Consider the following 15,822-nt stretch of genomic DNA (forward strand, 5'->3'; position numbering starts at 1 on the left):
ATCATGTTTTGCCTCTGTCTATAACAGACTGTGATGTAGCAAAAGCAAAGCGTCCCTCCCTGTGCCACCACTGAACTGTCAGGCTGTGGGGAACACTGAACAGGCTGCTGGTTATCCAGCTGGATGTATCTTGGTCAATCTGATGGGGGAAATTAATCACTGTCACATTCCAAAATGGAAATTCCGACATATAAGCTATTGACATCGAAAAATCGGAACAGGGCAATTTTAATATACTGTGTATTATATTGTGTAATATATGTCATTACATTTATGATGATTTATGGATCACAATGTCTATAAATGATATAATTAGTAAATAAATTGTGTATTAGCAATTTCACACTTTTAATTAATAAAATTAAATTATGTTTCATGCCAAGAAAGCATATCAACTTGAATTCAATTGTAGAGTGGCATGCAGCAAATATGATCCCATGCATAATCCCCTGTCTCTCTTTCACTCACACCCCATAGACACACACACACAGACACACATATACATCTCCTGTCCCCCAGCTATGTATGGATATATCTGTATAGCAGTATATAGGCTGCAGCTTTCTTGCAATTTATTTCTCACATCTCACCACACACCTGGCACAACACACACACACACACACACACACACACATACACACACACACATGTTGACCTAGGTTACTGTCAGGGACATTACGTAGAGTTACATTAATTTCCTGGAGACTTACCCTAACCCTAACCATAACCTTAACCTTAACCACTGACCCAAAAATCATCTTTTTCTCAATTTGAGACACAGCTGTTGTCCCCAATTGGACAAGCTGTCCCCAATTAACTGGTCTTTAGTCTGAAATTCGTCCCCAAAAGTATCCCACAAATATAGATACCCATCTCCTGTTACCCAGGCTGGGGCTTTCTCGTGCTTTATTTTTCACATCTCACCACACACCTGGCACAACATGCACATTTTTAACATGTAAGAGAATATAAACAAGTTATTTTGGGAATTATTTTGTTTATCAGATCATCTCATGGTCTTATTTGCCTGTTCTGTCCATCATAAGCAATAAAATAGATAAATTGTGCCTATTTTAAACTAAAAACGATTTGTACATTGTAAGTAAAATGTGGTCTAAGGTACATAAAATATCAAAGTATAATATATATATATATATATATATATTATGGTTATTGATGAATAATAAGTCACTTAGCAGATAAAACATTTTACTGGATGACAATTAGTGTTTTTTTGAGTGCTTGTTAATGAATTCAAACACAAGTCAAATTTGACCTGCAGACACTAAGGGTATAAACCCTTTTCTAACACATTAGGAGGGTTAAATGTTGTACATTTAGGCCCAATTTTTAAAATAATCATTGCTCTAATATACTGTTTACATTGAGTAAATATTGACTATCTAACTGACTAACTGATCATTTTTTAAGACCATAGTACTTTTATGATTTGTGCGTAGGCATGGTCTAAGGCTGTTCTAAATTTGTTTGCAGAGTAACAACAAATTCAGGTAAGAACATATTGATGAATCCCGGATTTGTGCTTAACACGTTCGTACGCATGGTTTGTGAATGAGGCCCATTGAAAGCCACAAGAAACTGGAGTCAAATTCCTTGTATGTGTTAACATATTTGGCCGATAAAGCTGATTCTGTCATGAATTTAACTAATTAACTGTTAACTAGCAGCAGCTTGCCTGATTTGCCATTGAACAATATCCGTGCCAGAACAACAGAGGTGACCTCAGGCTTCCATAAGGGGGCATCAGCATGAGGAGCTTTGTAGACAGGGGTCAACTATTCATCAAGGAGAATTAACCAGGCAATGAAAGACACTGAGATCAAACCAATCTAACATTACTGAATACACAAACAGAATGACTCTTCAGAGAGAGAAAATACATACAAAACATACAGAAGCAGACAAATACACATACATGTGATATAGAAATTAATTCTGCTTGTTCAGTGATGACAGATGGAGAGATAAAGGTGTCCCAGATGTACTGTAAATTTTGTCCATAACCATAATCTGGTTATTTGTATGTAACATCAGCATATTTTTAGATAGAAAATAGTGCTGACTGGATCTCTGTTAACCTCGAAATGAGTGTTTACAAATTCTTTCAGTAGGAGAAGCCAGAGGTCAGTTACAGCTGAACTAACAGCCCACCATCTGAGTATTTACTTAGTATACTGATGAGGAAGCTACATGGTACAGTTACAGTGTCTGAAAATAAGGCACACTGGCTGTGGTATAATCTCTGATATTGCCTTTAGCGATATCTTACTGGATATTAAAAGTAGTTTTCAATTGTTTGTCTCAATTTTGAGTTATAGTCCAAGCATTGATGTGTGTGTGTGTGTGTGTGTGTGTGTGTGTGTGTGTGTGTGTGTGTGTGTGTGTGTGTGTGTGGACAGGCCCGTGATGACATTCTGAATGGATCTCATCCCGTCTCCTTTGACAAGGCCTGTGAGTTTGCAGGCTACCAGTGTCAGATTCAGTTTGGTGACCACAACGAGTCCAAACACAAGCCTGGATTCTTAGAGTGAGCACGGCCTTCATATTCATTTTACAACTTTCTATCAATTAGTTTGAAATGTGTTTATATAATTTATTGCTGAATGAAATGGTCCTGAGCTTTGTTTAATTGTAGTTAAACAACTTTGTCCTCCTCAGTTTAAAGGAGTTCCTGCCCAAAGAGTACATCAAAAACAAAGGAGAGAAAAAGATCTTCCAGGTAAGAATTATTGAACTCTGTTAAAGTGTGTGCATCAGCTTATCCTCATTATCCATCTGATTATTTATTTATTTATTTATCAGTCTGCCAGGTGAAAACGAGTAAACACAGGTGTTTTTAATGCTACCCTGAGTTGCTACACTGCTCTGAATGTTTCTCTTGTCTCTACAGGCGCACAAAAATTGCCAGAACATGACAGAGATCGAGGCCAAAGTTAGCTATGTAAAGCTGGCCAGGTCCCTGAAAACCTATGGAGTGTCATTTTTTTTGGTCAAGGTGAGAAAGATATCACTCAACATTTCAGTTTGATGGACTATATGGATGGCTTCATATGGTGGAGAAATGAACAATTGCTTTAAGACTATCAGTACAAATTTGAAAACGGCTGGGAGACCTGGACTGAGTTTGTTGTACTGATTATAGTAAACTATAATAACTATTATAGGATGCTTGTGGGCTTCAGCCTTTGGGTAGTTGGTATGTAGCCAATAACAGTGTGAAGGGTGTGAGGTCAGCACTCGTAGTGTAGCGACCAGGTTACAACGTTGTCTCCATCTCTCTCCTCTGCTCTCTGTCTTTGTGTCTGCTTGACCCAGGGTGGGGCTGAACTCCCCACACATACACACACACACACACACACACACACACACACACACACACACACACACACAGAGCAGGGACTACAGCGTGCAGGATGAAGCGCACAAAATCCAGCAATGCGGCACCTTCCAGCATGGTTGTGTGGACTTGTTTATTTTTGCTTTAGAACATAACCACCATGAAACAATCAGAAAATAACATTTTATTTATCTGATTCACGATTGTGTTCTCGCTAACGCTGCTCCCTCTCTTCATTCACTCACTAGCTCGCTCGACCGCTGTCGCTCTCTCAGCAACCAACAAATCCTGCATAGTATACCTTTAATGCCTCAGCTTTAATTTGAGTAGTTTTACATTGGTATAGAAAGAGCTGTGTGGCTTGTTTCCTATGTGCCCTTTTAACACAATGTAAACAAATTGCAAGGGTTCAAAAATAATTGGACAGATAAACATATGAAGTCAAACAAAATGATCATATTTAATATTTTGTGGAAAATCCTTTGCAGTCAATGACTGCTAAAGTCTTGAGCCACAGACATCAACAGACACTGTATCTTCCATGGAAAATGCTTTTTTTGTGTGAAAATGATTTGCAACCACACTAACATTTCCAGGTCATTTGTTAAGAGACCTCTGTTCACAGTGAAATGCTTGAACAACATAAAACGGCTACATCTCTTCTTCTTCTTCATCCTGTTTGCAAACAACAAAAGTGCATCAAGGCCAGTAAAGGAGTGGGACAGACAGCCTGGATGACCAAATCATTCATTTATGGCTGCAACATCATACGATAAAATCAACACAAAACAACAGCTGTGCCATATGTTGATCACAGAGAAAGTTAGAGACGACAACGAGTTGTCATATCTTACCTGTGCTGGACAGCTGCAGACACAACTGGTTACTCTCTTGAGTGCCAGCCCATTCAGGTTCAACCTCCGTTCAGTCTCCACCTGCTCTCTTCTGATCACTCGTACTGTGTTTTAATGCAGCTGAATTCACAGTATTATTGGTCTGCTTACATTTCTGTTTCTGTTGACAGACAGTGGAGAGAAAGAGTGTGAAATGAGCGTGTGTCATAAACTTTACCTGTTAACCAGCAGTCACTCTCAAACTGCTGCACTGCTGTGATAAAAAACCACTGTTTTATGAAATTTGGATGGCTGTGGCTCAGTAGGTAGAGTGGGTCATCCACGAAATGGAAGATGAGCAGTTTGATTCCTGGATCCTGCAGTCCACATATTGCAGTGTCCGTAGGCAAGATATTGAACCTCCCTATGTGGTAGCTTGCCACCATCGGTGTTTATGTGAATGGGTGAATGTGGCTTGTAATGTTAAAGTGCTCTGAGTGGTCAGAAGACTAGAAAGGCGCTATATAAGTGCAGTCCTGCAGTACACAGAGAGATGAAACACAGCCTTTTCATATAAGGTTGATTTTAGGGGTGAGAATGTAATTCTACTGTGCCAGACCTGTGTTTCTTCACCTTCTATTTTTCCCTGCTATGTTTATTTCATGACTTGACACACTCGCTTTTAATTCCCAGTAAGAACATTCTAACTGTTCCTTTACTTCCTGCAGGAGAAGATGAAGGGCAAGAACAAACTGGTTCCTCGTCTGCTGGGCATCACCAAGGAGAGTGTGATGAGGGTAGACGAGAAGACGAAGGAGGTGATCCAGGAGTGGAACCTGACCAACATCAAACGCTGGGCTGCCTCACCAAAGAGCTTCACCCTGGTGAGTTCTTCTTCATGGGAAGACAGAACATGTCATTGACCCTGAGGTGCTGTCCCCAAGAGAGGTTAGCTGTGTCACAGCTCTGGATTCACCACTCACCACTACTCTCCAACCCTCACATTGTAACAAAGTTTGTGTAGTGAGTAAAAAGATGAAATGAGTTTCCTTTACAGCATGTCTGGACTCACCCTTATGCTGCTTTCCCATCGTTCCAGTACAGCACCCTTATCTGTGTTGAGGCGTGATATGCTGTGGTTGCATGTGATCCCTGTCTTTTAAATGGCTCAGAATGTGAAATCATGCAGCTGGCTAGAGAGGAAGTGCGATTTTTAAAAATCCTTGTTGTGTTCAGCTCTAATATTTTTGTAGCTGTTGAATGTCAGTTTTGGTGAAATCATAGTGCTGCATTCAACATGCACTCAACCATATTCTTGACAGTATGAAAAACTGGCTCGGTTTCTGGCATGTTCCAAAATGGTTTCAAATCCTATGGGCAAGATAGTGCTCACTTCCTTTCACTAAGTCAAATCTTAGTGTAGGTAGGAACTCAGACCTGAGTGATAACAGTTACATCAGGATGATTTCAAAGCAGACCAAAATTTCTCAAGTCTTAAAAGATTTTTGTTTAAACAAGATTTAGAAAAACATGTCCAGGTTGTAAACTGCCTCTCACCCAGGCTTCCATCATCCCACAGAAAACAGATGTATGGATGGTTTGGTGTATTGATATTCCGTATTGTTTTACCACAATTTTTTGCCAGAGTTGCCAAAATATACCTACCTTAAATCCATGAACATATTGGCTTCCAATCAGAGTTCAGCATTAATTTGATTGGATACTTGACCCTCTGAAATGAGAGGGAGAGATGCAACAACTATTCCCAGCTGGATTCGGACCAGGCAAGGACGTTGCTGTTCATGGTCGGAGTTTTAATCCCCTAAACTTTGTGTGCATCCCCTTCATGTGTTAATCTTTTAATCTGGGGTTATTTGTTCCGCTGTCAGGACTTTGGAGACTACCAGGATGGCTACTACTCTGTGCAGACCACTGAGGGAGAGCAGATAGCTCAGCTCATTGCCGGTTACATCGACATCATCCTCAAGAAGGTACAGCCAGCATTAATATGGGACCAACATTATACATTACATTGGTAAACTGTATTAGTTTAAGGTAAAATAATAGCGTGTTTTTTAAAATCATGGATGCCCTCTTCAGTCTCTTCTTCAGTCCCCCATCAGAGACCTTAAGCTATCCATTGTTTACTGCAGGTGACATGAGGTGGATTCTTAATTGTAGAAAAACAGTTGGTCAAAGTCTATATAGTAGATGTGTTGTGAATGTAAACTGCAGAAACACTGAAATGAATGGCCACACAGAAAGCAAGTGTATATCTAAATACAAACAGAAGCTGTATTAGTCAAACTGAGCATTAAGCTGTGTAGCTCACAAGAAATGAGGGATGTTTTGCTCAGTGTCTGTTCTCTATTTTTATACTTATTTCCACAGAATTAAATACTCTGTCTGATCCTCATCACTCCCACTTCCTCTCACAGTGTTCTTGATCTCCAGTACCACTGTCACACTTCTAGACAGGAGAGGACATACAGAGTCTGTTGGATATTTACTCCCAAAGCACTCCAACCAATGGACATGAGTGCTGATTTTCTTGTAAATGTAATTATGTAGACTGCCAGGATGTTGTTGTAAATTAGGATGACACCAACACTTGACTCATGTATTGCTCATTATGTTGTGATGATGTCTTGAGGCTGTAAATGGAACCAGCAGCAACTGCATACAGTCCTCTTCTACTGTTTTCTATTCATTTTTCACACTTAAAGGTATTTTACCTATTTATCAGATAAAAATGTCACAATTATTATTGATAACTGCCTTTAAAATATGTTTTGTGTTTTAAGAGATAAAACCTGAACAGTGTCTCAAATGTGTCATACAAGGTTTCTTGTCTGCTTGTTGGCCAACCTTCCTTAAACTAGGAATCCCTCAAAATGACATTTTGTATAGTCCAGTGTGGTCACCACTGATGTCATCACTGCCTTTCAACAGAAAAAGAGCAAAGACCACTTTGGCCTAGAGGGAGATGAAGAGTCAACCATGCTGGAAGACTCTGTGTCACCCAAAAAGTAAGTGTGTGTGTGTGTCACTGATAGAGCATACTATGATTGCTATTAATTTTAAGACATTGTACATTTAGTAGTTTAAACCTAGTTCCAGTAGTTTTAGACATATTCATCAAGAGAAAAAGAAGAATTCAACGAGAAGAGTTGGTAAAAATGCTAATACACGGATCAAGGTGACCTTCAACTGTTAGCATGTGCTCACAGCAGTGCTTTAGAGAATTGGTTTGCTATCCAGTTTCCCTTTATTTAGCATTTAAGTAATTTCTCTCGTTCTTTTCCTTTCTTCCTAACATCACTCCAGGTCCACAGTGCTGCAGCAGCAGTTCAATAAGGTGGGCAGGGTGGAGACAGGCTCAGTGGCCCTGCCAGCTATCATGCGCTCAGGAGCTGGAGGTCCAGAGAGCTTCCAGATGGGCTCCATGCCTCAGGCTAAGCAGCACATCACCAGTGGACAGATGCACCGAGGACACATGCCTCCACTGGTAAAACAAATATCTCAAGGGGTTCAACTGGCAGGCAGAATGTGACTGATACTAATGCTATCAACTACCTCTCTAGTTTTCTGCATCTATTCTGTACTTTGAAGAGTTAAGATATAACAAATAACAAATATATCATTAAACCTATAATGCATTTGATAGTGCAATGGGCCAGAACTCAGCCCGCATTTCAAGGGTTTTTTTCTTTACAAAACCTAATATGTATTTTTTCTTTTTCAAGGCAAGGATGGCTGAACATGATATAACCACAAACAGAATATATGTGTATGTGTATATATATATATATTTCCATCATTAGGCCCAAACACATGATCAATTGATCTAGACCCCATCAAATGCACAATGTCTTCCTGTTTACTAAAAATTACAATGACCAGCTGAAAATGACTGAACCTTTTGTAAAAATTAAACTACATGAGGAGTAGGAAACCAAAGTTGAGACCTGGAACTGAGAGCCACAGACAGAGTAGGGAAGTGAAAGTCTAGCATGTAGTTTGGGCCTTTTCATTGGATTTGTTTACAATAAGAAAAGACTATATATAAAATACTATATGTAAATATACTAATAATTCCTTTCACAGCTAGAGTGTCCAGATTATTATGAATATAGTGGTATAATTGATTTTGAGAGAACACATATTTGAGAAACAGTGTTAGCTATAACTTTACAGTAGTTAATAGTAGTGACAGAACTTTTGTGTCTCCACAGACTTCAGCCCAGCAAGCCCTGACTGGAACCATCAACTCCAGTATGCAGGCGGTCCAGGCTGCCCAGGCCTCTCTGGATGACTTTGATACACTGCCCCCTCTGGGAACAGATGCAGTGAGATTAGATTCTTCTTTATTCTGTGGATTGATTTAAATACTGATATGATATGAATGCTGAGCAGTGTATTCTGGATCTTTGTCATGTGACCAGAGGGAAATTGTACTTGTTCTTGTTCTCCTTTGTTTAAGGCATCCCAAGCCTGGCGCAAAAACAAGATGGATGAGTCCAAACATGAGATCCATTCCCAGGTGGATGCCATTACAGCAGGCACCGCCTCCATGGTCAATCTCACTGCAGGTAGAAACACAGGAACATCTAATCTGTTTTCAGATTCATAATATTTGCTCAAACATATAGAATCCTCTCAGAGCCAATTTGAAATTGAACATACATTCTGACAGTTAATTACCAAATTACAAAAAGTAGATTAAGAAGTAGATCTGGGAGCTTTTCCTCCAAATGAGGACAACAAGTTCTTTACAATAGTTTTTAAGGAGCCTGACTTTTTCACAGAGTTTACAGGTTTTCTCATCACCATCACAGAGAAACCCTAATAATAAATGCCATTACTGTCACCATTGAGCAAGTTCACCTATAGCAAAGGTGAACAAACAAGGCAGTTGGTCCTCATAGCGTCCATCCTATAGTGATGACACACTGCTTTGCATGTTAAATATTATCTACTGGGAGAAAATCTGGGAGTCTTATCTTAATGAGATGTTTTTTTTTTAAATAAGTCAGCCTGCATGAACTGATGAAGTCAAACCTTTGTAGTCCCACAATTTCTCCAGACCTCAGTATGTCAGATTGGACATGCAGGTGCCATGTCATCCTCAGAAATGTTAAGGTGACTATGGTTTTGTAAGCCTTTGTTAAATGGGAAACTACAAAGATGAGCTTTTTCAGCTGGGACTCTACGTGAACCTGTCACTATCTGTATAGTCAATGAGCACCAGTATCTTGGGGTAACAGCATTTTGCCATTGACACGAATAGAATTAATAAACTGATCAGAGGCTGTTCCTGTAACTCGTCCCGGTGAATTAGAAAATGTTTGGAAGACCAGGTGGATAGTTCAAACCATACATCAGCTAAAGGCTAAAGGTGTAAACAAACTAGTTCTCCCTCAAGAAATGAATACAGTCATTTGTCTATCTACCTGTGCTCAGGTGACCCAGCAGAGACAGATTACACAGCGGTGGGCTGTGCTGTTACCACAATCTCCTCCAACCTGACTGAGATGTCAAAGGGTGTCAAACTGCTCGCAGCGCTCATGGAGGATGAAGGAGGAAATGGCCAGCAGCTACTGGGTGCTGCTAAGAACCTGGCCTGTGCCGTCTCTGAAATGCTGAAGACCGCCCAGCCTGCAAACACAGAGGTACACTAGAGATAAAGATATATCTTTTTTTTTTTTTAAGTTTGTGCTATTTTGTTGTTTGAATTCGTGTCCATAATATATGTCCAGTGAGCTGTCTAACTAGACGTTTGGTTTTAGCCTCGTCAGAATCTGCTGCAGGCTGCAGGAAATGTGGGCCAGGCCAGCGGAGAGCTGCTGTCTCACATAGGAGAGGCAGACACTGATCCACAGTTCCAGGTCTGTTCATCTTAACTTTGATTAAAGCAGTTTTGCTTCTGTTTTTAGAATATTTTTGGTAGTACTTCGGTCTTTCTGTGTAGTATTACAGAAAAACATCTTTATGGAAAATACTTTAGTGTATGCGATGTGTATATTGACTATGACTGTCTCATTCAAGAACCATTTGTACAAACAAGTGTGTGTGAGAAGAGTTTTGTGAAAACAACACAAAACAACTCAAATATATCCTGTTTGACAGCTTTATTTAAATGTTACAGTTTAGGGATGCACGATATTATCGGCACGTCATCGGTATCGGCTGATAAAAGCTCTAAAATGAAATATCGGCATCGGCCATTTCTGCCATCTTGCCATTTCCTCCACCACCTGACTGTGCTTCCCTCCAGGGACTGTTTCACCCTGACGGTCCCGGTGCTTCCTCCGCAGGCTCCACTTCACTCAAGCTGCCCGTCATACCCGCCGTTTCTTCCCACTTTAACCTGAATAACAAACGGGGGCTCGGTGCTTTGGTTGGATCCACATGGAGAGCAGGGGCTAACGTTAGCTGCTAGCCTCCCAGCTAACATTTAGCAGAAACAGAAACAGTCCCTTGAGGAGCTGCTAAATTTGGCTGCACAGAAAGCAAACACTTTGGCTGACAGGATGTGCCACTTTGTTTGGAAAAAAAAATCTTTTTGGTTTATAACAGCAGTTGGCAACCAGCGTATTAGGTGCATTAAAGCCACCTTCTGCTCCAGAGTGTGGACCAGAGATTAAATCCTACACATTAATCCTGTCTGTCTAATGAACTCAATGAAAACTCTACTGCTCCACCTACTTGGCAGGTTCATTAAAGTTTTAAGGCTTCCCAAGTTCTTCCTTCATACATTGTCTTTCTTGAGCATACTTAGTACAATCTATGCTTGCATGCATAATAGTTTCCTCAGCCATCTGGAAAAAAATATGTGCATATATCGGTATTGGAGCATATATCGGTATCGGCATCGGCAATCAGCCACAGTGAGTTGGAAATATTGGCATATCGGCAAAAAATCCAATATCATGCATCCCTATTACAGTTGCTATTTAGAGTTTACGGCTGATTCTAAAGTATTAGGCCTTTAACACCATTCTCATTAATTTTAAACAGGTTTTTAGATGCCACATTTGGCAGATCAAGTAAAATGAACCTTAAACAACTTAATAACAAATATACTAATACCTGATTGGTTGTTTTTCCCCTGAAGCAAGCTTCTCAGTCAGTGCTTAACCCCAAAAGAATTGAGAAGGTTAATATAAGAAGACACATCAGGAGTGTTGCCTTTGGCTGTGTTATAAAAGTGTATCTTGTGTTCCTCTGTTTCATGTCTATATTTGACAGTCTCGAGGTAAAGGATCTTTCAGGGGTGCCAGATGGAGAGTACCCTCTTATTGTCAAATGCTGGTAACAAATGCGTCCTCATTCTAAAAGGCCAATCAAAACAATCTCTTAGTCAACAAAGTAATAGTAAGTAATCCAGTACAACACAATTATAATTCAATCTGTCAATCATAATTCAATTCAAATCCAAATTGCTATCAGGTATCTCCATAGAGAGTAGCCAGTAACACTGTGGCTGCCTCTATATACTGGCCATGAAGTGAACGTCCCCTCCATGACTCCATTTTGAGATGTGAATCAAAATCCAACTCCTTCTGTGTAAAAATGCAAATTCAACTGAAACTAATATGAGGCATCAGCAATCTGAATTAGACAAATCAAGTGGGTATTTTTCAAATTTACAGTATTTATTTGGAAATTGCCCATGCTACTGTCTCTCCATTGCTGCTCAGCAAGGAAACACTTACATGTATCCTGACTGTTGATTTTTTCCCCAGTTTCTTACAATGTAGTTGTGGTGTCTCTTACCGACCAGTATGGACAAGAAGAAAGATTACAGCCATCAATAAGTAATTCAGTGTGGCATGTGCATGACATGGCCACGTTAGTAGTGTATTAAAATAGACTTTAAAATCTACTTTGAAGAGAGAATCAAGTTTGATTGTAATCATCAGCCTATCTTTTCCTTGATGTCACTTCTCTGCCATATTTAGATGTATTACTCATTTCAGAATTTAATTATGTACTGTGAATAATTTCATAAATGATTTATTCAAAATTCCAAGAGTTCAAATTTTCTATTTCCCTTGTTCACCCATGACTAATGTAGTGGTCAGTGTTAAATAATGCTAACTGCTGTGTGTGTTTTTGCCATTGGCAGGACATGCTGATGCAGCTCGCTAAGGCTGTGGCTAATGCTGCAGCAGCTTTGGTGCTCAAAGCTAAGAACGTGGCCCAGAAGACAGAGGACTCAGCCCAGCAGAACCGGGTCATTGCTGCAGCCACTCAGTGTGCTCTATCTACGTCTCAGCTGGTGGCCTGCACCAGGGTGAGTAAGACTACCTGAGATATATCTACTCTGAGCTGGACAGCTCATCTGTGCAGCTGCAGTATTCACCATCTGAACGCTGAGGAGAAAAGTTTTGTTGTAGGAAATTGAGATTCTGGATTTTCCTGTTGTGTGTGAAAATAGCCTAAGCACTTCCTATCCCTTATCTAGGTGGTGGCTCCAACCATCAGCTCCCCAGTGTGCCAGGAGCAACTGATTGAGGCAGGCAAACTGGTGGCCAAGTCAGTGGAAGGCTGTGTAGAGGCATCACAGGGGGCCACCAATGACGAGGGCCTCCTGAAACAGGTGGGCGTGGCTGCCACAGGTGTCACTCAGGCCCTCAATGAGCTGCTTCAACACATCAAACAGTATGCCAGTGGAGGCCATCCTATTGGACGCCATGGAGAAGCCACCGACCGCATTCTAGATGTCACTGAGAACATCTTCAGCTCAATGGGAGACGCTGGTAGGTGTAGGGGGCTGAAATCATGACCACCAGGCTCACACTGATCACATGGGTTTTTTCATGTTAACAGCTGGGCATCAAACTGGTCAATTTTGTGTAAAAGATTGGCTTTATAAAAGAATGGTTTGAATTTTATTAAACTGTGTTGTGGATATTCTTGATCTGTATGTATTAAGAAAACTGGATACAAGACTCAAGAAAAGATACAAGAAAAGATGGACTTGTAAAGACTTTGGCGGGATATTGCATAATGTAATGGCTGAGTATTTGTTGATTCAATGAACTGATTTCTTGCCTCTAGAGGCATGGCTATAAATGTAGCAAAGTGCTCAGTATGTTATTGGCTCCTTCAAAAGCTTGTGTATTGTGGGCTTTTAAGTTAGCTGTGGCTCAAGGACAAAGCAGGGAAGACCATACATGAGTTGTAACTAAAAAAAACTTTTTACAATTTTACATAACTAACAGAGATATTGAATTAAAGACCAACCAAACAGGTTGGAAGCCAGGGCAGAGAGAAGTGGCTGAATGCCACTAGCTTATACAGAGCAGTCAGTCAGTCAGTCCAGGTGAGCTGGACCTCCCGGATGACCTAACTCTGTCCACCAGGCTCCTGCAGAGAGAGGCCAAGGTGTCCTGTCCAGAGAGGGTCGTCACAGCTGGGATTTACTGTATACTATTAAACCCTCACTATACTGAAAACAAAATCATCTCATCATTCTAAGACTGCTGTTGACTAGGCTATATACTCCCATGTAACCATATACACTTGATCATAATACAAATGCACTGAATGTTACAGATTGATTACAATGATAATAGTCCCAAGGGTGGAATTTTCCTTCCAACACTTCTGTTTTTCTTCCTCTCCCTCTTGTTTAACCCATCAGGTGAGATGGTTCGTCAGGCTCGAATCCTTGCCCAGGCCACATCTGATCTGGTCAATGCCATCAAGATGGATGCAGAGGGAGAGTCAGACCTGGAGAACTCCCGCAAGCTGCTGTCAGCTGCCAAGCTGCTGGCTGATGCCACTGCCAAGATGGTGGAGGCAGCAAAGGTCTGCCTTTCTTTTTCTTTTTCATTATGTCTATTCTTAACACAATGAACAGACTTTATCATTTCAATTAGTCTGTATAATAACCCATATAGTATTATAATGATCCATGTGCATGTCACCCAAGGGTGCAGCAGCAAACCCTGACAGTGAGGAACAGCAACAGAAGTTGCGAGAGGCTGCTGAAGGTCTCCGCATGGCCACAAATGCTGCTGCCCAGAATGCTATCAAGAAACGGCTGGTCAACAAGCTGGAGGTAAAAAGGAAGGAGGTGGAGCAAAGGGCTACAGAAAAACCCCTGACTGTATTTTATGTTGCCTATACAGAATTATCTGACTGACCATTAGGTCCTCATCAGATAAATTAATAAAAAAAAACAAAGCTTTTTAAATGAATGTATCATTGGTCCCAGTGGATACAATCATTCTATATCCAACCATGGTTGGAAGTTTATATCTATAGTTCTATAAAGGATTGTCAACAAAGCCCATGCACAGAGTCTAACCAACAATTTGTTAGTCCACCTCTCAATACTTTCTGACTTCTCTGCCCTGTGTGTGTGTCTCAGCTCCAAGCCCGTTGGTTCCTCTTACTGAAGACATAAATCTTTAAAAACAGCTCACCAATATATAGTTTCAGCCCAGTTGGTAGTTGGCGAGGGTCGAAAACCAGTTTGCAATTGGCAAAATTTTGCCTGTAGGCTAAAAAATTCTCTCCTCTAATATCTCTGTGACTGTCACATGACCACCTCTCATGTTAGTCATGTAGTGTTTTGCTTTAGAAAGACATTTTTTAGCATATAACTTCATGTCAAAGCATTCCCTCTTTATTTCTGTCACATTACAGCTCTGCTCCAATGATACGTTGACAGCTGGATTCGTTTTTAAGATCATTTTTATTGTTCCTCCAATACATTTTACGTTTTTGTCTACTGATTTCTGACAGCAGGACTTGAAGCTCCGCACAATGAAATTCCTCTTCTACACTTGCTCACAAATGGAGCTGAACAATTTTGGGGTGTTAATGATCAAATCTCAAATGTTCACCTGGAACTCTCGTATGAGCAAACATCAGAAGAAGTTTTAGGACAAGAGTATGAAAATACTCTTGCATGAGGCCCAATATCTGTTAGGGCCGCATAAGACAAATATTACTTCTACAATATTATGCTGCTGCTATCAGTAGCTACTGGAAGTTGTGTGCAACTGGAGTCAGAAGATATCCAGGGATATGTGACAACTAAACATGTTTTAGTGGTTTAAACGGTCATTAAAACAACAAGCACCCTCATATTAATTCTGCTAACTAACTAATATTATCTGTTAATGTAGTGTTAGCTACTTTAATCAGTTATACAACTCATACTAAATTACATTTATTGCTAGTGTCATAGTCACATACAAGCTAACGCATGTCTGTTTCCTGTTTCCTGTCAGAATGCTGCCAAACAGGCAGCAGCAGCAGCCACTCAGACAATAGCTGCAGCTCAGCACGCTGCCTCGTCCAACAAGAACCAGGCTGCCCAGCAGCAGCTCGTCCACAGCTGCAAGGTAAACGCATGACCTACCTGCCTACACTGCACAGATGGTACTTACAGACAGAGTGGCCTTCTCTATTCTCATTGCCACTTTTTTGTCCTTTCTCTTGCTCTCTTCACCCTGTATTATTCTTTCCCATTTTTTGTTTGTATCTTTCTAAGTTTAGTTAACAGAAATTTAAAAACATCTATTTTTGAAGTCAAACAAATGTTAAATACCTACTGCACAGACAGAAAATTGAATGGCAATCTGACTGGTACATAGAATAAAAAAAAAT

General features: G+C 40.3%; 1 protein-coding gene across 2 annotated transcripts in view; it reads left to right on the top strand.

Annotated features, from left to right (window-relative positions):
* Positions 1 to 15,822, top strand: part of tln1 (talin 1) — a 107,453-nt gene that overhangs the window by 52,434 nt on the left and 39,197 nt on the right. Inside the window, exons 8-24 of one of the 2 annotated variants that reach the window (XM_067574487.1) lie at positions 2,421 to 2,548; positions 2,680 to 2,740; positions 2,912 to 3,016; positions 4,920 to 5,075; positions 6,081 to 6,182; positions 7,144 to 7,220; positions 7,519 to 7,699; positions 8,427 to 8,540; positions 8,675 to 8,783; positions 9,655 to 9,863; positions 9,981 to 10,079; positions 11,443 to 11,505; positions 12,323 to 12,490; positions 12,662 to 12,956; positions 13,844 to 14,010; positions 14,135 to 14,263; positions 15,444 to 15,557. In XM_067574487.1, coding sequence (XP_067430588.1) covers positions 2,421 to 2,548; positions 2,680 to 2,740; positions 2,912 to 3,016; positions 4,920 to 5,075; positions 6,081 to 6,182; positions 7,144 to 7,220; positions 7,519 to 7,699; positions 8,427 to 8,540; positions 8,675 to 8,783; positions 9,655 to 9,863; positions 9,981 to 10,079; positions 11,443 to 11,505; positions 12,323 to 12,490; positions 12,662 to 12,956; positions 13,844 to 14,010; positions 14,135 to 14,263; positions 15,444 to 15,557 — 2,277 coding nt within the window. The remainder of the gene's footprint in view (positions 1 to 2,420; positions 2,549 to 2,679; positions 2,741 to 2,911; positions 3,017 to 4,919; positions 5,076 to 6,080; positions 6,183 to 7,143; positions 7,221 to 7,518; positions 7,700 to 8,426; positions 8,541 to 8,674; positions 8,784 to 9,654; positions 9,864 to 9,980; positions 10,080 to 11,442; positions 11,506 to 12,322; positions 12,491 to 12,661; positions 12,957 to 13,843; positions 14,011 to 14,134; positions 14,264 to 15,443; positions 15,558 to 15,822) is intronic. The other variant, XM_067574488.1, reaches the window with a different exon arrangement.

This window comes from Thunnus thynnus, chromosome 19 (genome assembly GCF_963924715.1).
Source record: "Thunnus thynnus chromosome 19, fThuThy2.1, whole genome shotgun sequence".
Classification (NCBI taxonomy): Eukaryota; Metazoa; Chordata; class Actinopteri; order Scombriformes; family Scombridae; genus Thunnus; species Thunnus thynnus.